The sequence below is a fragment of the Alosa sapidissima genome, chromosome 17 (assembly GCF_018492685.1).
Source record: "Alosa sapidissima isolate fAloSap1 chromosome 17, fAloSap1.pri, whole genome shotgun sequence".
Taxonomy (NCBI): Eukaryota; Metazoa; Chordata; class Actinopteri; order Clupeiformes; family Clupeidae; genus Alosa; species Alosa sapidissima.
In genome coordinates this window covers 12544231-12567624 of record NC_055973.1, presented here as the reverse complement: position 1 = coordinate 12567624, position 23394 = coordinate 12544231, and the positions used below count along the sequence as shown (strand labels likewise).

The following is a 23394-nucleotide window of genomic DNA, read 5'->3' as shown; positions in this document are numbered from 1 at the left end:
AGGGAAGTTATGTGTGGGCTACCATTAATTTACATTGTCCTGACATGTCTTGTAAAGCTAGATATGCAAGAGAACACCAGTGGGTACCATCCATTTTCATGGAACAATGAGGGACTATTCCTTCTCAAACATCTAGACCTAGGGCACTGCTCATCTATACCAGAAATTCTAAGCCATGGTGATTACTGACATACTGTGATATGTCTTGTAACACATTTAAACACCAAGCGGACATGTTTAAAAAGGGTTTCAAAGTTTATTTTTGCAGTGGGTATTTAAATAGATGTAGGTACTTTTAAGAAGAGTTATCAGGTGTAAAGCTATTTTAGCTTGAGTTTAGTGTTGATGAACACCAGCAGCTAGGTCTAAACACCTGCATTTGCCAGAGTGCTTTTTTTTTTATGACTGACCTACTCCCAGTCCCAAACACCCAAAAAACATCTCATTCCACTCTTTACACACATCCCCTAACTCAGTTTTACTTCTTTAGCCTATCATCTTGCTCCCTGCACAAGGAGTCACCCAATATCTGTATACTGGGTTGTTGTGTTATTTACTTGTAGCTTATGCTGCTGATATTTACTGAGTTTTCAGCCACGGATCTGGTATTGTCCCATTTAAATATTTTTGGGGATGGAAAACTACAAACCGGGGAGTAATTTGATGACGCTCCCTCTTGAGCCTTAATTTCATTTTAACCCGTCTCCAGCGGTGCTCGCGCCTGCGCCTCACTTCCAACCGCACTTGGTTTCGCCAGACCCGGCACCATCCCTCACGCTCTGCCTCTCCTGAACCGCTAGCCGTTCATTTATCACTGCGTGAAAGAAGCGGGAGTAAGGAAGAACCGTTGCGAGGAATCTGCGAGGAACTTCATTGCCAGAGCAACGCGTAGACACCCTCTGTTCATATTATTCTTGCTGTCGAGTCGAGACCACAGACTGCATTGCACCGATGGAGAGAAAGGTAGGAGTTATGCGACAGTAGCATCTCTTTGCGTCAACGGCAAGATAGTTATTTGTTCTTGACATTTTCGCCTCCACGATGCGAATTATTTTGTAGGCTACGCTTCATTCACACCACGCTGCGCTGCCCAGCCCACTTTGGTACCCCTAGGTGCATTTGCGCGTCAGCTCGCAGGGCAATGTTTTATAAGCTGTGTCTAGTTTTGGTGCCGGTTTTACTCAACTGAAAAAGCTCTAGAAACTGTAGCCTACTAGTATGTTGAGTATTTTTTACCACTCTTTACCTTGCCTAAATAGGTCTTCAGTTCACCCTTTGCCAATAACTCAAATGAATTGAACATAACTGTGCAAAGGTTAGGAAATAATGACGTTAGCCTACTGCTGTGTTTGCTTGAGAGAGAAATTCTGTGCTATGCTGTGCTCTGCATAATTACAGTACATACAGTAGTCGCACTCTCACCCGCCCTAACCGCTCCTCCTCCCGCCCTCCCTCCATCCAAGCACTCAGACACTGCGGGCACGGGTGGCTTGTTAACCTTGACTGCGAGAGATAGACACTTGAAGAGTAATAACAGGAACATGAAGCGTAGACAGTAGCCGCCCCCCACCCCCGTAGCCCGACACTTACCGCTCTCACTGCTCGTGTCTCTGTTGCGCACGGTGTGTCGAGACTGGAAATGCGTAGACAGCTTTTGACTGTCTGGACAGTCTAATTGCCAAGGGAACACAAGGTATAAACAGGTGAATCCTGGCCGCTGCTTCAGGGGGGTAAACAGAATTGCCTCTAAAGACATTTTATAACATCAATTTATAAAGTTTAATTCTATTCACACACTGTATATAGACTATCACACTCAAATATTTTATTCCACCCAAAGCTATTTTATATCACTCTGTATTGTTCAATAGACTTGCCTTATCTCCCCCCCCCCCCTTTTTACTCTATTTGGATGGAACTACCTGTAAACCACTGCCCTATATTATGTCATATAGCCTACTTATATTAGACCTACACCCCATCATGACCAGCATCATGAACAAGAGAAGAGGCAAGGAGACCGTTAGAAAATGTTGACTGGATTTTCTGTGTGACACCCTTGCATACTCATATTACTTTCACCATCCCAGCAGTGTCAGGGTGTTGCCTTCTGTTATCAGGTTTTCTCCAGTCATTGAGGACGACTGTCATGAAGTCATTAATTTGATTTCCTTGAAATGGCTTATAGGCTTAGGAGAAGAGAGCATATTGATTGATTATGTAATTATACAGGGCAGGGAATTAGAGATTGAAATCAGCAAGCCCTATGTTGTGTCCTACCCATCCTGAAGTGGACAGAGGATATATCCACCTTATCTCCACCTACTCATGAGAACTCTGTTTAATGCCAGTGGTGGCCAGGAGGGAGAGGGAGTTGTTGTTTTCCCCAGAGGCCTTTAGATCCGAGTTTGCACCGCGACACTCGGGTGTTTCCAGAGGCAAGGACGTGTGGAATGCCCCGTAATGGAAGCCTCTCTTCTGCATGGATGCATGGGAGGAACTCCAGGCCGGGGGGTCTGGCTCGGAAACTCCGGGCCAAACTTCATTATCTGATATAGCACTCACTGTCCGCCACCCTCTGCCACCAAGTCTTCATTAGCTCAGCTCGGTTTTAGCTCAGTCCCATATCGGCTCAAAAAAGGTACCTCTTAAAATAGGATGGCTCCATAATGTCATGTCGCATAAAGGGACTGAGGTCTGAACACCACTTACCTTCCACAAGAGCTATATCTGAGCCTAGCCTAAGAGAGCAAGTGAGCGAGTTTCCACTAGTTATAAATGTAACTCACACTCACACACACACACACACACACAATACTCACATACACAGGGAAATCCATCACCAGTGTCATGCAAACTCACGCAAGATCTTGTTTTAATTAAATGCTACTCATAGTATTTCAGTCGACCAAGCCAGGTTTCCAAAAAATGTCTGAAATGTTTGTGTGAGGTCACTGTTTATTTTAAGTAGAGAAAAAGCCATATACCCTACCGCCCTCTAATCCATTTGAATGCTCTCGACCAAAAGCAAAATGTACCAGAGATTCATTTATGATCTGTATGCATGCCATTCCATTCCATCTTGTGCTTCGATTCTGACCAGACTTAGGAAAACATTTGATTTCCATGCAATAACCCGGTTGGAATGCAGAGCCTCCACACTATCCCATACACAAGGGGGGAAGGCAGGCTCCGCTACCTCGCAATATACGTGTGCAAATAAAGCCAATGTTTGGCCCCCTTGTCAAAATCCAATCGAGCTGGCACAGTGAGCACTTCCCCCGAATTCCCATCTTCATTCTTTTCTAGAGAGAGGCTTGTGAAAGGTCGTATTGATTTCAGAGTAATGGTTGGAACAGGCCTATGTGTAATGATAAAGGATCACCTAAAGGTGCCCTGTCCCAGTATATATTTCCTCTAGCTAGACCATAAATTAATGCTTCCGAGTGTCTAAAGATAAAACAGGATCTGTGGTGTCAATACTCATTTAACAGTTACAGACAGGGTTTGGCCTTTTGAAATATTTTCAGGTCCCAGGAGTCCAGTGTAGAGTGGGGAGATTCGGGAGAGGGAATTCTCACTGCCCCTGAACAGTGCCTCCCTTGTGTCTGGAATCACTTTATTCTCTGGGCAATTATTTCCTTTGTCAGTGTGGCTTGGCGGGCACCCATCCCCTCGGCACTAATTCCCATTCTATCAGGGGGCACAGTCCTGAACTGAGAACAAGCAGTCCGCGACGGCAGTAGCAGCGGTAGCAGCAGCGGTGTGCGTTTGTCACCTCTGGGCAAAGGTGTTGAGCAGTCCCCCTCCAGGGAGGGAACTGGTGTTCCCAACACAAGAGAATAGTCTCTCAGGGGGCCCTGGCCACCTGAAAGGGATCATGGCGGCTCGCTTCACTGCTCCTCAATCCCGTCTGTTAGTGGCAGCAGCGGTGGCGACGGCCGAGAAAGAAAGAAAGAGAGAGAGAGAGAAGGAGGGAAAGACAGAAAAAAGAGAGAGAGAGAGAAGGAGGGAAAGACAGAAGAAAGAGAGAGTCCCATTAGTATTCAAGGACCCATTACTTCTCCTTGTCACAGCTCGAGAGCTTCAGAGAGCAGAGGCTCTTGCAGCAGCTGTGGGAGCTGAGAAAGACTTACACAGAGTGAGAGAGAGAAAAAAGAGAGAGAAATGCACACATTCTCTCATCTTCTCTGCTCTCTCCTTTCCACAGTCTTACTTTTTATTACATTTCTCAGATAAAGGCCCCTGTCCATGAATGGTGAAAGGGACTGAGACTAAATGGTAATGATAAATGGCTCCTTTTGGTCCTCTTCCAGGACCCTTTCTGTGTGTGTGTGTGTGTGTGTGTGTGTGTGTGTGTGTGTGTGTGTGTGTGTGTGTGTGTGTGTGTGTGTTAGCCTGGCTAGAACAAGAGCCTGGCTAGAACAAGCATAGTCACGTTGTGCTTTTGATCTACCCTTAGTAACAAGGTCTCGCAGCAGGAAATCCTTGCTTTGACCTAGCAGGTAAATGTGGTACATTGTGTTCAGGATGGACAAAGGTTGTTTGAATCTATGCTTTATTTGCAACTTGCATCCTGCGTCTGTCTTTGAAGAAGTCCGTTCAGGGTTTTTTAATTGATGCCACCCAAATGCAGCCCTCCTCATCGCACTTATTAGATCTGCCCTAGCTTTAGGCCTTTGTGTTCAAGATTCCTTGCAGCGTGCATTACACAATGGGAGCACTTCCTTTTTTGGTTGGCCAGGAATGCAGGGTCCGCGTGAAAGAAAACCTAGGCTTTGTTAGCCAGGAAACTTCATAAGGGACAGACATTGGGTCGAGCCAACCATGAGTGTAGTGGACTGTTTATTAACATAAACACTATAATATCTGAGACTCTGATTGTGGAGCCACTCCCTGCTGTGTCATGATGATAGCTGGGGATGCCCTAAGGGCCATCTGTCTTATCTGACTGTTCTGACACCTATCCAGTCAAGTGTCATTACATTTTCCCCACCTCCCACTCATCCGCTACACCTGCAAGCTCTAAAGAACAATCACATTTTTACTGGTATGAACAAAACAGCTCTTAATGGAATATTATGCATACTGGAATTGCTGTTTAATATGCAACAGAACTACTATAAAGAAACATAAGATTTCATATAGTATACTGTTGTGAACCTGTGGAGGTCTGGTCTTGTTAAGGACAAAATCGAGATGTTCTCAAATCTGTTTTGTCTGTTTTTTATGAGCATGTAAATATGCCTTGCTTGGAGTTTCCAGCCAGCTATAGGCTACCCTGTTAAAGTTCTCAGGAAACAAGCAGCCCAGCTCCCTGTAAATAGGCGGGTAGAAGGTAATTTAGCCTTCACCACCAGTGCAGATTTATTTCAAAGTGATTTGTGTAATTCTACAGCATAACTACAGATGGCAATGACCCAAATTGCTGTGTAATTACACACGCTTCCTTTGAAAAGCTGTTATCTTTGCGAAAGGGAAACGCAAAGGCCTCAATTCACCCCTTAGCACCATACAGTATTCATTTAGCAATTTTCACTGGCCTCCGTCATTTCTTTCCCATCCTTTCTTTTTTTTTCAGAAAAAATAAGCCAAAGAGCTTTCCTTTGATACCAGCATCATTGTGCAGCAGCAGGGGTTCCAGTCAGCATTCCGTTTTTCTGAGCTCTTTGAATGCTATATTGCTCTTTCTTTTTTTTCTCTCTCTCTCTCTCGTCTCTTGCTCTCTCCTCCTTCCCGCACGGCTGTCTAGTATGGTCAGACTCAAGTCGTCTGCAGTGGAAGGGTACTGTCTGGCTGTAAGCGAGTTGACCCATTTTACAGGCAAAGGCTCGATATCCCTGCATGCCCTCCTGTGTGCAGCCCACTGCCGCAGACTGAGAGCAGGGTTGCTAAGGGGCTTGTTATCGGTAATCCATACATGAGTGCGGTTTAAAGGCAAATAACATGGGCTCCAGCTCTTTTTCCTCTTTCATCTCTTTCCCTTTCTCTCTCATTCTGTGCTTCTGTGGGTCTGTCAGAGATGTGCGTATCAGGCTCTGAGTGAGTGTAAATGTACGTACATCTATATATGGGCATTGTTTTGTGAAGCTGTCCATGGATTTATGTGTTCATGCAGAATTTTTAGCTATAGCAAAAGGCTTTAGCTAAAAGAAGAGATTAAAGCTTTGTGAATATACAGTACTTATAAGGTGGCCTAAGTCCAGACGGTTGGTGAATGAATAGGGCTAATATGTACTGGTAGTTGCCTCACAGCCCTGGACATGTCCGTGGTATAGGACAAGCACACCCTGTGCTGTAAACTCATCTGAGTCTCTTGCATAACGGGCTTTTAATGCTCTCCAGCAATGGGATCAGTGCTTAACTGAATTTAAGCACAGAGCAACTTATAGTTCCCCTCTCCAACACCCACCCTTCTATACATGCACAGAGTCACAACATCCCCAAATGCAAACATGATGGCCTGCTTCCTTAGTTTCATGCCTCAGCAATAGTGAACTTTCCATTCAATTAAATCCATGTACTTAGTAATGCATTACCAGCTAGAAACAAAAAAAAAATTAAGCAACTCTTACTTTTACTACACTACTACACAACTGCCAGTAGTAGTAGTAATAACAATAATAATGTACTGTTCCATACTATTATCACTCTATACCAGGAGTTCCCAACTCTTTTTTGGCAGGTGACCCTATGTTGATGTCACAAAACGTTGGTGACCCCAATCATTCACAACATCTCTGTTGTAATATCCGATCGAGATTGATTTTCCCCAAATGTTCTAGCAAGCTAATTCGTTTGGCTATCTTTGTGTGTGTGGTTGTATTGCTACTTTGTTTGGAATGTTGATGAGGCATGATTACGGTGAAAGGTGAAAATCATTTGATAACCAAAGCATACATTATGTTATTTTTCAACTATGCAGTTAAGTACCCACTAGTCTATTGTCTTAGGAACAGTGATAGGCCATTTCCACTGACAGAACCGACTCCATTCTGATTTATGCTCCAGATGTTGAACCATTCAAAGCATTTCAACCAAAAATAGATCATTTCGGAACCTAAGAAGTCGGTTCCGAGGTAGAACCAAAAATTCATTTTTAAGTTAAAGGTGCAGTCAGGGATTTTACGCAATCTGAAGCCCATAACATTTTTTGTCATCTCCCCACAAACGCTCGATAAGTAGCCCAGGCTCTGACAACTGGAAACAAACAAAGTGGGGGGAGCCTGCCCCCAAACAAAAATGAATGTTTGCGTGTAATTTCTCTGGGAATACTGAAGGTAGGGGTGAGCTACCTCTCTTGCGTGTTTCATATGGTCTTTGGTTAAAATATAATGTATGTTTTTTGCACAAAAGCGTCTGCTAATAAATGTAAACAGAAACAGAAACAAACACGACTTCATGCAAAATCCCTGACTTTGCCTTTAAGTTAAAAGTTAAATGAATTTGTCCTGTGAACCAGAGTGGCCGTGTCATTCCACAGCTTAGTTATGCACACAACACCCTCTGTTAATGACGCATCCTTGGTTCTGTTCAACACTGGTGGAAATTCGGGCTGGTTCACTAGATAGGACCAAAGTTCAAAGAATTCTGGACAGAACCAGTCCAAGAACCCATTTTCTGATAATCAAAAAGCGTACTGAATAAACTCCTGTCTGTCTTCCCCTGCCCTGGTTGCTCTCTGCTTGGCCACCCCAGTGACACATCATGGACCAGAGAGGGAAAGATGGAGGGGTGGCTGCCAACTACCACTTACATCTATCTGTGTATGGCAAACTGCTCTGTACTTTTGTACATGTATAAATAGGAATATATTGATAGTGGTGTCTGGTGTCAGATCATTTAGCGTTGGTTTATGCAGTGCTGAGGTTGTTGAGTAAATACCAATCAGATACAGCAGGATCTGGTCATATCTGCCGCACGTTCTGAAATGTTTCCATGACACAGCACTTCTCAATATATCGACCACTGATCTGACCCTGAGCATGACCGCTCTGAGAGTGATGATAACACCCAGAGCCTACTGAGTCTGATTGGTCCATCCATGCACTTGAATGCAGTGCATCCACTGTGTGCAGTAAATGCTAACCATGCCTATCCCTCTGTGGGCATGTTCATGTCTCCACAGTTTATCCAGTGCGAGAGCTGCAACACTCAACACAAATATCCGTTACTGCATATGCAAGTCCTTTAGAAAAAAAATCACTTCAGGTTGGAGCAGATGAATATTCACAAAGTATTTACAGTTGATATTAAAGTTAGTGGACCTTGGCGCCAAGTGTGGGTGGTCTCTGTTTTCCTGGCAAGAATGGACTCTTTCTCTTTTGGCAGCCAGTGAATCTCAGAAATCTCAGAGGTGTGTTTATTGCCAGTCTATTGGTGCATTTGGGCTAATTGTGAGGCAGGGCAGGCACTATGCACCCCAGCAATGCTTTCTTCTGGGAGAAGCACACAAAATAAGGAGACAGAGAGCACGAGAGAGAAAGAGAGAGGGGGAGAAAGAGCTGCAAAGGTGGGAGTATATTTGAGAGAAAAAAAGCATGTGATGGAGTGTGTGAACGTTTGGAATATGGAGTCAGAAATAGAGTCCAAATCTTAGAGCGAGCTAGTTTGTGAGAGAGTTTGAGAGTCAGAGTGGCAGTATATAACCGATCGAGAGAGAGAGAGAGAGAGAGAGAGAGAGAGAGAGAGAGAGAGAAAGTAGCAGAGAGACAGACAGAGCAACAAAGAGCCCTGCCAAGAAGCTGGAGCAGGAAGCCAGTGGATAAAGATGCTTTGTGCGGCCCAGCCAGGGCCCGTCTCATAAGCCCGTAATTGCCGTGGCACTCCTGTCACTCTGGCTGCAGCTCTCTGGGGAGGAAGGGATGTAATTGTGCCACCCAGTTAAAGCCCTGACATTTCTGCACCTGGAAACGTCCGACTCCCTCTCCGTGGGGTTGTAATAAACGCCATGAGTAAAGACGAGTGTTTTTCCACAGGCATTCTACTGTAAATGTCTCTGATCGTTGCATTTGATTTATGATTCACAGTTGTTTCTGATGGGTACACTTATGAGTTGTAAAAAATCTGTTGATGAATATTTTCCTTGACACTGACTAAGTAGGAGTGTAGTACATTTAGGTCTTGTTTTATTTCTTGAACATGCTAATTGAATCAGAATTGTAAGTAATTCAGACCTGCTTCATTAGAGGAAATCACAAAGTCAGCATTCAGACACTCAGCACAGACTCATCATAGACTGATACCGTATGAACTGAGGTGCACCATGCCATGCAACAGACAACGCTATAAGCTTTTCCTTCATCTCATTGGCCCCTTGTTGCCATGGCAACACACATCATGCTCAGCTCATCATTGGTTCGTCTCAAATGCAACTGTAAAACAGCAGCACCTGCTTTAAGAGTTGGGAGAGTAAGAAATGGGATCGGCCGATCGGGGCTTGGTTTTGGCTCTGGCAGGCTCTAGACTCAGTGTAGTCAGAGAGAAAAGGCCTCTGGTTTTGAGGGAGTGTTGGCTGGCGTACTGAGCACCGTTACTCCTGCTGCGTTTCCTGTGTAGACCACACCGACATCCCTCCCTGCCACGCCAATAATGACTTATTACATCTTCTATACCTGATGTGGGTGGTATTCGTTTGTGCACAAATGTGTGTGTGTGTGTGTGTGTGTGTGTGTGTGTGTGTGTGTGTGTGTGTGTGTGTGTGTGTGTGTGTGTGTGTGTGTGTGTGTGTGAAAGAGAGAGTGAGAACGAGAGGGAGAGAGTGAGCGCACACATTGGACTTCATTTTTCCAAAACTGTCAGGCTTGGTTACGTCGTGCACCCCCCATTTTTCTGTCTCTTTTTCTCTCTCCCTCTCTTTCTCACAAACACATACATTAATACACACACACACACCACATGCACACTCTGTGTGTTGGTAGTTTTAGGCCATCGTTGTACAGACATGGTCGTGCACACCACTCTGCGTGACTACCCCTCCACTCCCCTCCACTGCTAGAGAGGGCCGCCGGCGGGGTCTGGCTGCTGCAAAACTCTGCAGTTTACATCGTCTCTCATTTCCATATAATTCCATTCGCAAGCCTTGCATCAGCTCTTAAAGGAACAGTGAACCCTTTAATCCCAAACGGAATCCAGCCACTCTGCAGGTCTTTTGTTCATGCCTGACATTGATTTATCCACTGTGACATTGTTTAAGTTGCAGACTAATAGAGTTTGTTGGTCAGAATTCAATTCTAGCTCACCGACTGCTGTAGTGTGAGTCAGTTTGCCTGTTTTTGCTTACAGAACGAGGGTTAGAATTATATATGAATGTTGCCAACATGACTATTGGGGCCAAAATGAAACCACCATATTGCTCTCACCACCTCAACTGTTGGCACAGTCATGTTTCAATCAGTTTGTTAATGTGTATCATTAAAATAATCAGTGTAAGTCACACTCTAAGTACCTTTCATGGAAGCTAAATATTTAAAAGGCAATTAAATGCTATGTGATACTTTTGTTTTTCAGTCAGTATTGTCCCCCTAGCTGCTTTGTAGCAGCCATTTTGTTTGTAGAATACTGTGGGCTATATCACCATTTTATATGCTGCTGCTGCTGTGGCTGCTCCACTCCACTCCTCCTCTCCTCTCCCTCTCAGATTGAATTGCCTAGTGGAGCGCTGTTGTGTTGCGTTGTGTTGTGTAAGAGCACGGAGTCAGGCAGCCAGAGGAGAATCCCTCACTGCGGGGGATCTCAAATCAGGTTTCCCTAAAAAATAAATAAATCACCAAGACGAAGGAAAAAAGAAGGGCGGGGGGGGGTCCTGCACGCCAGCTCAACTCAGTGCTTATTAAGAGCCTTGTGCTAATTAAGGAAACCAATCTGCCCCTAAATGAGTTGGGCAAGGGCTGTGTGTGTGTGTGAGCCAGGAAGGCGGGCGATTCATCATGCTTCATCAGTGGTTGTTTTCTAGGAGGAAATGACATTTTAGGATTTTCGATTCTCTGCCTGTTGGTGACCGTGTGTGACCGGCTGGAAAGATAGGGGCGGAAAGGGCTGAATAGAGTGCATTGAGACACACACACACACACACACACACATACACACACACACACATCACAGACCTCACAGATGCTCCCTTGTGGTCAGAAGGGGAAAGTCAGCAAGGACCGTGAGCCCATCATGACTTGCTAAATAAACATTTATCTTGTGCTTTTATCTGTGGCAAACTGTGACACAGCTGATGTATGTTTTATTGTGAGTGTATTTCCTCGAAGCTAATGCATCGTTGCTGATGTTACGATAAGGCAAAGCCACTGGTAAGGAGATGTTCAGATCTGCAAGTCAAGTAAATGTGCATATCGAAGTCACTCTAGTATTTGAGCCAGTATTGTGAAGCTAAACAAGCAAGATATACAGTATGTCAGCCCAGCAATTCAAAGTGAATGTTTTAACTGTATTTTATACATTTTGAAACATGAACATCGTAATTGTTTTGGGAGCACTCGACCTGACGTTTTCTACTACACCACTGTCTGTAGTGTTTAGGTGTTCAGCCAGTGTGAACACAGCACCAGACAGTCAGTCTCTGCTCTGATTGGCGTGAATTAGATAGTCTGGACAGGAATCAATAAGACGCCAATCAATGAGCTTCCTCTACTGGCTAGACGAAGTACTGCTGTCTCCTCTGAGCTTGTATGCCAACCCACCCCCCACCACCCCACCACGCCCTACCTCACCCCCCTGCCCCCTGCTCTGTAAGCCCCCTGCCCCCTTCTCGGATCAGTCAGTGGGACTTGACCATTTGTTGAGACTGGCACTGGAGGATGAGGGAGGGGGTCCAGCAGGGGGTACGTGGACGCACGCAGGGGGTCTTTTCTGGACCAATCAAGTAGTCTGCTCCCCACGTGTGTCGACGATATTTACGGCTAGTTTGGCAGCTGACATTTGCTGAAGACGCATAATGTCTTTTTCCTGGGATGTTTTATATGTCATGTTGTATTACATTTGATATGTGGGTAAACAGTGCATGGAATAAGCCATTGAGGAAGTGATTCTGCTTTATATAAGACCACTGTGAAATTCGATTTAACTATATATTTATTACACACATACTGGGTTTCTGAGAAGTGCTGCACTGGCAAAGAGGTGAGCAGCCAAGAGAAAAGCTTGAATTTCACAGCATACCCCTCAATAGTGGAGGCTGGCCAGGAAATAAGGAGTTCTAATGTCTCACCAGCAGGTGTCACCCTTGAGGTTGGCAGCGAGGCAAGTCCGTCAGGTTGCAGGATCCATGTCTGTTTAAAGCAGGGAGAAACACGCTGTACTGACTCAGTCCCTTAATTCATGCTGATTTTGTTGGCATTTTGAAAGTAGTCATATGAAAAGCTAGCCTGGAAGCCAGCCCACATTAACCATGCCCACAAAATTTGAGGTCGGGAAATATTTAGAATTGAGTCTGGCTACACCAGGCTAATTACAGTAAAAGCTGAATTGGCATTTGGAATGCATTTTTTTTTTATGTATTCCTCTACACCCCACCATCCTATCAGCCTCCATGTTGTTAATTTCTGTCTGCCAGCCTCCATCTCCTCTGGCCCAGATCTGGAGCTCATTTTGGCTCTGTCCTCTGACAAGTCCGTTTAGCGCTCTTGTCAGTCATATCAGAGTAAACAGGTTCTCTCCTATAACTCCTCATCCCTGCCATCCAGTCTCTAGTCGTTTACTCAATTCATCTCTCTCTCAATCTCTCTCTCTCAATCTCTCTATTGCTCTCCTCACTCTTCTTCACTGAGACAGGAGCCATTGCTCCGGGACTGTGGCTGTGATCATTAGAATATCAGAACATCTAGTACAGTTTTGGGTTGTAAACCCTGAGGGTTGGAATTTATATTGGCGAGTGGGCTGCCAAGTGAAATCAGTGTTGGCTAAACATCAGAGGGGCTTTTTAGTCCAAAATGAACTTAGCGAGAAGGTGAAGCCCGAGAACTGATGCTGTCTTTTATGGTCATTCTCTGTGTGTGTGTGTGTGTGTGTGTGTGTGTGTGTGCGTGTGCGTGTGCATGTTTTGGTTATTTCATCTTCTGCTTTTCACTATACTTTGACAGGTTGCCATTGATTTTGCCATATACATTTTTTCTTGCTTACATTACAGTTCTTGAAATCACGTATTTGAAGCTGAGACAGTAGTCGTGTGTCAGGCACCATTCATTATCTTCAGATGAGGCCACACAGCTGTGGATTGTCACTGACGCCTTAATAAAGTATAAAGGCTTTTCGCCATTGGTCAGGGACAAGGACACAGAGTCTTGCAAGGTTTCCTAGAGCGCTGGGTGATATATGGCTCTGTTGCACAGCAAGGGTTTGTAATTGGGGTCACCAGAGTCAAAGGTGATGTCCTTTAACCTGCAGTTTACACAGTGACAGAGCAGCTGGAGCTATGCCTCAATAGCCATAGAGGAACTGGGGAGATCTCAAGTGCATAATAGCAGGGATAATAGCATGTGTGGATTGCACTTGAGGACTAAAGCCGATGGACCGGCTTTTCCCAAGCAGTGTCTAAGTGGAATTTTACAGCCAGTTGATCACATTATGGAAAACCACAGCTAAGCTGAGGGTAACAATTAACTATCATGCTTCCTCTAATCAGTTAAACTGCAGTGAGGAAAAATAACAGAATTTTTGAGGTAATTCTACTCAAGGGGGTTGTGCACTGCTGAGTTCTATGCAATTGGAACAAGAGGAAATTAGGAGCATGTCTGTTTGAGGCCGACCTCTCTTTAACCCACCCTCCCTCCTGCAGACTATCTGACCTCCAGGGGTCAACTTTTGCTTAGGGGCGTAGTGGGGAGAGTGACAGCGGCTCGTGTCTGCTCTAAAAAAACAACACACACACAGACACACACACACACACACACAGTTTCATTCATACACCTTCTATCTCTGTTGCACGACCACCCCCCTTCAACACACACACTATTCACTTGGAGTCCCTTTGTCATTCAGATTGCCTTATGAATAATTCAGAAGCTCTTAAAAGAGGGGGGAAGGAAGTGAGGAAAGAGAAAGAAGAGGAGAAAGAGGGGATGGGGGAGAGGAGGAGGGAGTCCTTACCTTCTTTGGTCATGTGCGTCCTAATAGCAGCTGATTCCAGAGGAGCACCACATCCAGCCCAGATTAGAGCCAGTTCAGGGCCAGAGATGGCTAATGTCAGACTGCAGAGTCTCGACTCTCTGCCCGTGCGTGTGTAGGTGTGTGGTGGCGGGTGCTGCTCGTGTCTGTGTACCCAGCCGTGGCCACTTTAACAGGCCCTCGTGGTGTTTCCCCATTAGCGGCTAATTAAAGAGCCGACAAGGAGGGGGCTGGATTCCCTGACAGATGGAGGGAAGAATAAGATGTCTGTGCTGAGTGCGTGTGTATGTGTACACTTGTGTGTAGTGGGGTCTGTGTGTGTGTGTGTGTGTGTGTGTGTGTGTGTGTGTGAGCGTTGTTATCCTAACCAGGGCAGCATCAGCCATACAGCAGCTCCTCAGTATCATCCCTGTTCTATTTCAAATATTTCTGACCTTCATAGTTGAGCACTGATTGTAAAGTTGGTCCATTAGCCTTCATGTACTTGGTGGTTAATGGTGAAATAGTAAATACAGAATTAAATGTAATTTACTATTTACTCTCTCTTTGTGTGTGTGTGTGTGTGTGTGTGTGTGTGTGTGTGTGTGTGTCCTTATTTGCACATTTCATTTTGTTTCCAAGTGTAAGAGAGTGCCTTGACTGATAGATGCCCTTTAGAAGAGCTAAAAGTGGGAGAGGTACAACAGAGGGATCCATCCTCTTACCTTTGTATGTGCCTTAATGGAGCATATGTGTGGAGCATCTGATTGTTTGTTAGTATGTATGGTGACCTATAACCCTTTTGAATATAGGGATATCTTTTTGTTATCATTATAAGTAGGCTTTTTGTATAGTATGCGTTCATGCGTGTGTAAGGAATGTGTAGTGTTAATTTGTTCAGGTTGTAAAGTTGTCCAATTGTTTTTTTATTTATTCAAGAAAATCATTGACATTGATCTTTAATATTAGTAGAAAAAAAGGAACCTATTTGCTTGTGAGTAGCCCCACGCTAGTGTTTGCCAGGTAGGCAAGGAGGAGGTTGGAAACCCCCCAATGGAAGGCGTGAGCTGGGACGCGAGGAGAAGGAAAAGACAAACAAACGAGAGAAAAAAACCAAAAAGAAATGAGCCGGGCCCCTTTAAGGGAAGCCACCCCCTTTAAGAGAGGCTCTGCTCTGTTTTGAGAATGAGCCATGCTCCCTGGGCCACCGCACACTGGACTGCAGCAGAGCGGAGATGGCAGAGGGAAAAGAGAGAGGAAAAGAGAGAGATGGAGAGAGAGAGAGAGAGAGAGAGAGAGAGAGAGAGAGAGGGAATGGTGGTTGAGGCTGGGGCGACTAGCTCACTGGGGAGGCGAGCTCACCCACCCACCGCAGGGCTCAGTCAGCCAGTCAGTGAGCATGGCCTTATCTACCAATGGAATGTAACAGCTGCACCAGGGGAGGGTGGAGGAGGGGGCAGGGGGTGGCGGTTTGCGGTGAGAGGGGGCAGGGCAGCAGGGAGGTGGGCCGGCCGGAACCCCCCTGCCAGACCCCCACGCACGTCGCCCCCTCCTCCTCCTCTTCCTCCTCCTCCTCCTCCTCCCCCCTCCTCTCCTTTCCTCCTCTCCAACCCCCCTCTATCTCGCTCTCTCCCTCTCCCTCTCCCTCTCTCTCTCTCTCGCTCTTGCTCTCGTCCCCTCTGCCGGCTGCATGAAAGGCAGCTCAACTACACGAGAGTGCGAGACTGAGTGAGAGACCCAGCAGGGCAGCACGCTGAAAACAGAGAGGGAGAGCGAGAGAGAGAGAGAGAGAGAGAGAGGGGGAGAGAGAGAGAACAGGGAAGGGAGAGAGAGAGAGAGAAGGGGGGAGAGAAAGCAGGGACAGCAGTCAGAGGAAAACACAAAGAGAAGGGAAGTGAAGTGGAGCAGGGGAGGGGGGCTGGGGAGTTAAACAGAGGGTGAAAAGGAGAGAGAGACATAGAGAGAGAGAGGCGAGGGAGAGGGAAAGACAAAAGAGAGAGAGGGAGAGAGAGAGAGAGGGGGAAAGAGAGAGAGGACAGCAAGAGCGGGGCGTGCAGGGGGACAAGGGAAATGGCCACTGAGGAGTCGGCTGGAGGAGCTCGCAAAGCCACCAAGAGCAAACTGTTTGAGTTCCTCGTCCATGGAGTGGTGAGTGTATGTGTGTGTCTGTGTGTGTGTGTGTGTGTGTGTGTGTGTGTGTGTGTGTGTGTGTGTGTGTGTGTGTGAGAGAGAGAGAGAGAGAGCATTGCCGCCACCACTGCCGTCTGTGTGCACGCGATAGCAGGCTGAGCCGTCCATGTGAAGGTTATTTCCAGCCTCGCGCACGCTGCCTTTCTTTTTAAAGCAGCACTGGAGAAAAGACGGAGAGGGGCTGTGGTGGCGATAGCGGTGGGGGTGGGCAGGAGAGAGGGAGTCAGTCGGGCACGCAGACAGGCGTGCGTTTGTATATGAAAGAGAGCGATACAAAGAGAGGAAGAGAAAGAGAGAGAGAGAAAGGGAAGGGAAGGAAAGACAGCAGACAAACCTCCTGGCTACAGGATCTGTCTGGGAGCGTGGATAGAGGAGCTGGCCAATTCTGTTTCATTCAGAGCACCGGAGTCACTAGCAGTGGATCGCACTGCTAGCAAAGAAACAAGCACAAGATCTGGAACGCCACCACTGCGTTTATGTTGTTGACAGACTTTGTGCAAATGTTGACGGTTCTTCAGACATATTATATATATATATATTTTATTTTTTTTGCGCTGAGGAGGCAACTCACCGAAATAGCTTCAAAAGAGTGAACGTGCGTCTTCAGAGGAAGTGATAGAATGAGTGCGAGGGGAGAGGAGAGGAGAGGAGAGGAGAGGAGAGGAGAGGAGAGTGAGCTTACTGCAGCAGCATTGTTTCTCAATCTCAACTCGGAAAGAATATGATATTTTATTAATGATAACCTCTGCTTTGTCAAGCAGGAACAGCTGTCAGCCTTTTTAAAATCTCTCACTGCATTGTCATTTCAGGTCAATGTGGTCTCACCAGAAAGAAATACAACTTTGTAATTTTGTGTTTTGCCTAAAAGGTCAGCTGTCATTTCTTTGCACTGTTTGTAGCACTTCATTGAGCTATGCAATGCTCTGCCTCGAGATCCATTTGTGTGTCCAAAGAGCTGAACGTTGGTAACTTTGAGACCAAAGACTTTGCTGTGGCCATTCACTTCAGAACTAATCAGCCAAGTTTAGAGGTACTTACTAAGGGGCCACAACATCAGAGACCTCAGCTACAGAGCAGACTAGTTGTCTCGTCTCATTTGATGCCTGTGTTTTACAGCTGGAGTTGGGGCCAACGCCGTAATGCCTTTTTTGGTTTGATTAGGAGAAAGACTCGTGCCAACATTATGACTTAATTGGCTTTGTGGAGTGAGTTATTTTCTGTGCTTCGCTGACAGTTATGCCGGCCCTCACAGTGGATGGCCGCTTTTCAAGAAAACGACAAAAACAGAAGTTTTAATGCGCCATTTCTGTGGGCTTCCCCATTGACATGCTACAGACATTTGGAATTGCAAACATCTGACATCTCTTTTAGAAGTCGGCTCGCTACGTATAAATCACATTGCGGTGGGATTGAGCATCATGTGTTTCTCTTTTTTTGGCCTACACCACAGCCGCTGGTTTGGGTGCAGAATTTAGCTGTGCTGTAGCAGCAGCAGCGCATCAGTGATAAACGAGTCAAGTAAGCGGCGTGCGTCCCAGTGGTCTAATTAACCTTGACGAAGCTCCCGCTATTCCCAGCTTAAATGTTTCCCACCATTTGATTTGAGGACCCCCCCCACACACACACACACACACACACATACACACACACACACACAAACAAACACACACACACACACACTCCCTGCCAGAGCCTGCAACAGGATGTGTCTGAGAGCTGAAATGGCCCTTCAGACAATGCTCTCTTGCGCTGCATGTGTTTACAGAGCTCAGACTGAAGTAGACTGTATATGGTGTATGAAAACATCACTGGTCTGGAGGAAATAGAGATGTATTTTAGTGACAGGGAGGCTGAGATGATGAGAGACACTGATCTGTTTTTTTACTGATGTGAGAAAATGTTACTCACACTATGCATTGCCACGGTGATGCCAATAAGTGGCCTTGGCATCTAAGGGGTGACACGGGCAGATTCGTTTTTTTTCTTTCATTTAGTTCTGTAGGCAGAGTGTGTTTCCCCTGTAATGGGTTGTACGTGTTGTATATAAGGTTAGGAGAGCAGAGAGTAATTGTATGTATCTGAATGTTCTTTGAATGTTTGGGTGCCCTTTCTGTCTCTCCCTCCCACTCTCATTCTGTAGTCACATACAGTACACATTACATTACATTACATTTAGCAGACACTTTTTGACCAAAGTGACTTACATATGTCAGCTATATTACAAGGGATCACATTGTCCCCAGAGCAACTTGGGGTTAAGAGCCTTGCTCAAGGGCACAACGGTGGAAGCCGGGAATTGAACCGACAACTTTCAGGCTACTGCACGCTAGCCCAGCTCCTTAACCACTACACTACCACCACCCACAGTACACATACATACACGCCCCCACACACATGAACTCCACTCCTCCTCCCACATTGTACTAGTTAATGAGAGACAGATTCTTTTTGTTGTTTTTTCTACGCTGTGAATGTCTGTATAGATAAAGCTGACCTTGGGGTCAGGTGGTGTGGTGACTGCTGGTTTGTGGTATTTCTACTGGGTTGAAAGACCTTAGCTCCCATTCAGTGGCTAACTATATACAGTGCTTTTCACTGACTGACAATACAAGAAGCCTTTATACCATGGTTGCTACATTCACATGGATGCTGGTAGGTCTTAGAAATAGCCATGGATGAATAGTGCTTAGAGTGATTAACATTGTTCATTCTCTACCTGCATATTTATAATATGTAATCTATTCATGTTAAATCACATTTTTATGGTTGGTGACATAGGAAATGGATTTATATGTTAAGATGGTAGTCATGGTACCTTAATGTGTCATATCATATCTATCATATGTATCATATTTTAATCTGTTGCTGAATATGAAAGCCGTGGCTTCCGTTTATATGTTGGTGCTGTATTATAGTTTCACTCTATTAATATAAGTTTTGTGGAAGACAAATAACCGGAGTAAGAAAACCTCTCAGCACCAAAAGGCCTGGTCTCACAGCTGTTGCCTCCTCTGCCGTTAAAAAAGCAACATGATGCCTGTCAAAAGACAAGTTCACCTTTGACCCCCATGAAACATCAGGGGCGTGCTTCTGAGACCGCTCCCACAAAGACATCACTGTATCCACGCTCCACTTCTCGCAGCTGCCCTCGGTCGCCAGCACCGCGCCCGAGCCGCGTTTACAATTCATATCACAACTCAGTCCGTCTGACCATCTCTCTCTCTCTCTCTCTCTCTCTCTCTCTCTCTCTCTCTCTTCCGCCTCGCACTCACTGAACCATCAGAAGGCTGACAGTAAGGAGGGTGACCTAACCTTGCCTTCTCAATTTGGCATCATTCAAACAACTCCCAAGATCTATGGGAGCAGACTGAAGCCAAAAAGAACTTGATTTCAATTGTCCCAGCTCTGCCGCTGCAGTACAGGGGTCTCAGTAATGGTTTCTCTTGAGTAATCAGTCGTGCCTTCGGCCTCGTTGACGTTCCTGCCGATGCCACATGCTCTTTCTTCTCCCTGACCTTCCGTCGGAGCCCCGGCTGTTCGCTACCTCTGCCAACAGCCGTCTGCATGTTAATGCTCTCTGCCCGCAGTGCCAATGTCTCCTCCAGACCAGCCTCCAGATCCGCTCGGAATTAGTTTTTTCTTTTCTTTTCTGTCAGGATTGTTTTTGTTTGTGACACGCTCTGCTATTTCGTTGCACAGTGACGCGTAGGCGTGTTTACGTTTCCAAAGTCCTTCCAGAGGACAAGTGGTTAGCGCTTAGTGCGCAAGCTTACAGGTGAAGAAAAGACATTAGAGACACGGTTTACAATGGGTTCCTGTTATGAGCAGGCCAGCAAGTCTTCTTTAGCTTCTCTAAAGCTAATTCTTGATAGAATTGGTGGTTCCCTTCAGGGCGGTTCAGTCTAGTGTGAGTGTTGTTCAGCAAGAGGGATTGAGAAATGTCTGTCTTTCCTCATCCAGTTGAAGGGTCAACACTGCTTTCCAAGGGTTCACCATTACCTCTGAGTTTGCAAGAATAGTAACACAAATAAGAGAGATGCACAAGACCTCCACACACATGCAGTAACACACACACACACACACACACACACACACACACACCCCACACCTACACACACACACACCATGCTGTGGGCTGTGAAGGTCATGATGTTTCTTGTCTACCTACCACAGAGCTCTCTCTCTCTCTCTCCTGTCTCTCCTCAGTATTTTGTCTTTTTCTTCTCCCATCACTTGGCTGTCTAACCTGTGAGATGGTGAATGTCAAATCAACACCTACATCAGTTTGAGTCTTTAGGTGGGCAGTGGCCCAAGTATCCGAAAGGCTAGTTTTTTTAGCAGGCATAAGAGATGGAATGAAGTCAGTACTATGGGTGTGTGTGTGTGTGGTCGTGCAGGCATGCAGGCTTTTGAATGTGTGCACTGCACTTCTACCCCTGACAGTGTCAAAATGCCTTCAGATCTGCCCATCAGTATGTTACTGTTGTGGTTCACCCAAAACGTTTGACCACGTTGAAACCACAAACGCGCGGGCGCACACTCAAACACACACACACACACACACACACACTCCTTCTGTGCTCCTCCTCACTCCCTCGTTTTCATGCCAGAGGACCTCCAACACACTCGCCGGAGAGGTCTGGCCCCACGCCCACGCATGTGTGCATGTGTTTTGCCTGCCTGTATATGTGTGTGTGTGTGTGTGTGAGGGAGAGAATAAAAGAAACACAGACAGAAAGAGAGATGGAGAGAGAGGGAGCAGTGGAGGTGGGTGTCCTCTTGTTCTGATAGCAGAGTGAAACCAGAGGAAGAGCCAGGGTGAGCAGCTCAAGGAGAGGGGAAAGAGGCACTGGCCAGCAGCCCAGAGAGCCCACAGCCACACGTAGACAGAGTTTGTGTGTCGGGGTGTGTGTTTGTGTGTGTGAGTGTATGTGTGTGGGGGTGTGTGCGTCTGTGCCTCTGTATGTTTGTGTGTGTGTGTGTGTGTGTGTGTGTGTGTGAAAGACAAAGTCTCTGTGTTTGCGGGGCAAAGGGTAACAGAGACAAAGCCTAGGTATTTTTATTTGTTCTAGAGAGATATTGTGTGTAGAGAGTGAATGTATTTGTGTCCATGTGTGTGTGCGTGTGTGTGTGCATGTGTGTGGCTTGTGTTAAAAACACGATGCCCAGGCAGGCCGGAGCGATCGCACAGCTGCTCGCTGGTTTTACCCCCACCCCAGATTGACAGCACCACCTGTGCCCCTCAGCAGCCTCGCGCCAGAGCCCCCTCTCTCCCTGGATGGACGGGCTCCATTGCAACCTCGGTGACCCCTCACGCCCGCGCTGGAGGCAGCGCTCCAGCCCGCCCCAGGACAAAGCCACCCTCTGTGCTCTCAGTGTGTTAGCTGGCCTTTAATGAAGATTCACAAACAGTCAGAAGTCGGTCCAGGGCGTTGCGTATCCAGCCGGTCAGCTCAGTTAATCAGTGGTCAAATAGTCCGTCTGGCCACCTACATGAGGTGTGAACCGTCTATCCCACCACATGAGAATGGGAAGGTGTCAGGAAAATGGCACAAAGATGACTTAATTAAACAGATAAAAGAGTCAGTGTATTACTGTGGGCTCTGTAACATTGCTCAAACATTGCTCTCTATAATTCAAAGAATGTCATTACACAGGATAAATTCACTTGTCAGAAATGACTATGTTGTGGAACTTAAATCAGGCAGGCATATTTATTAGGTTGTTGTGAAATTCTTTTCTCCTTTTACATTTTGCCCATCTTAATTTCACTTCACCCACCGCACCTAAACCCATTTCTGCCTCAGAACTGTTTATTTGCTTTGTGTGTGTGTTTGTGTGTGGCACAGAGGTGCACTGATAGCCGCCATGCCAGTCCGGTCGTGTGTTTAACTGGGAGGGCCTGTTGGTGGCTTGTTGGTGGGTCAGCAGGTTCAGTGATGCTGCAGGAGCGGAGAGGCGAACAGAGATGTGCGCGGGGTCTGGGGCCCTGGTTATCTGCCTCCCCACTGCAGCACACTACAGCACCCTGCTGCAGGAATAAACTAGATAAGACCATCTCATGCCTGATACCAGTCAGATACACACTCTCACTTACTCTGTCTGTCTCTCTGTGTGTGTGTGTTTGTGTAGTATATATACCCATATAAGTGTAGGCCTATGCATCTTTGTGTGTGTGTTCATGTGACAGTATATAGGGGTTCATGTTTGTGTGTGCATATGGTTGAAAACAGCAAACAGACAGTGTTTGTGTATGAATGAGACTAATATTTATGTAATGCTTGTGTGCTCACATGTGTGTGTGCACACGGTCGGTTGTGTGTCTAACCTAGAGGACAGGTCTGGTCCACGCCCAGATATTGGTGGGGGTTTCTAGGCTTTCTCTTCTCATTGCGCTACACTGAGTGGTAGTTGTAACATTTGTAATTTTGCAACATGCCTTCCAGCAGAGGCCTGTTTCACAACGGTGTAGAGTCCAGCTAGGAGCATGTGTGTGTGTGTGTGTGTGTTTGCATGAGTGTGTGTCTCCCATCCTCACCCCTACCCCCACCCCCTGTCGAGCACAGTTGTTGAGGGAATGTCGGTCATTAACCTCGGATCAGGAGAGTGTTTACGCACTCATCTCACCTCTCGCTCGCCACAGGAAGTCACCAGTGATTGAAATCCTCCCGTCCAGGTGCTACATCTCACAGCCACGAGGATGCCAGGGTAGCACTTCCTGCCTAGTTAAAAGAAGCCCATTTTATAACAGGGCTGTATCAAAACTGCCTCATTAAGACTAACGGTGTATTACCTCGTAAAAACTAATTGGCTCGCCAGTGTGTTTGCACTCCCTCCCATGGTCATTAAAAAACGAGAGAGACTCGGTTTCAGGGAAGTTGGATCTGATGCTTTTAACTGCGAAAGTTCCTCTGTTTCCAAAGTCTACGCGGCAGTGATGCTCATTAAAGGCAGTTGAGTCATGTAGACTGCCAAACACATAGCGATCCTCAGCCTATGCTGCACTCACCCCTGGGGGCAAGTCATTTCGACATGCGTCTCCCCCCTTAGTGGGTTGAAAAGTGTACCGGAGTCTCTGATCAGTCCTGGCCAGGCCGATGCTCCGACGTCCTC

The 23394-nt window shown here is 46.3% G+C and overlaps 1 protein-coding gene across 8 annotated transcripts in view; it reads left to right on the top strand.

Annotated features, from left to right (window-relative positions):
* Positions 1-733: 733 nt before the first annotated feature.
* Positions 734-23394, top strand: part of smarcd3b (SWI/SNF related, matrix associated, actin dependent regulator of chromatin, subfamily d, member 3b) — a 41550-nt gene continuing 18889 nt past the window's right edge. For 4 of the 8 annotated variants that reach the window (XM_042068239.1, XM_042068236.1, XM_042068235.1 and 1 more), the window contains exon 1: positions 15732-16239. In XM_042068239.1, the coding sequence (XP_041924173.1) occupies positions 16162-16239 (78 nt within the window). In that variant the 5' untranslated portion in view covers positions 15732-16161. Of the gene's footprint in view, positions 964-15730; positions 16240-18868; positions 18934-23394 lie in introns of those variants that run through there. The other 4 variants (XM_042068238.1, XM_042068233.1, XM_042068240.1 and 1 more) reach the window with 4 other exon arrangements.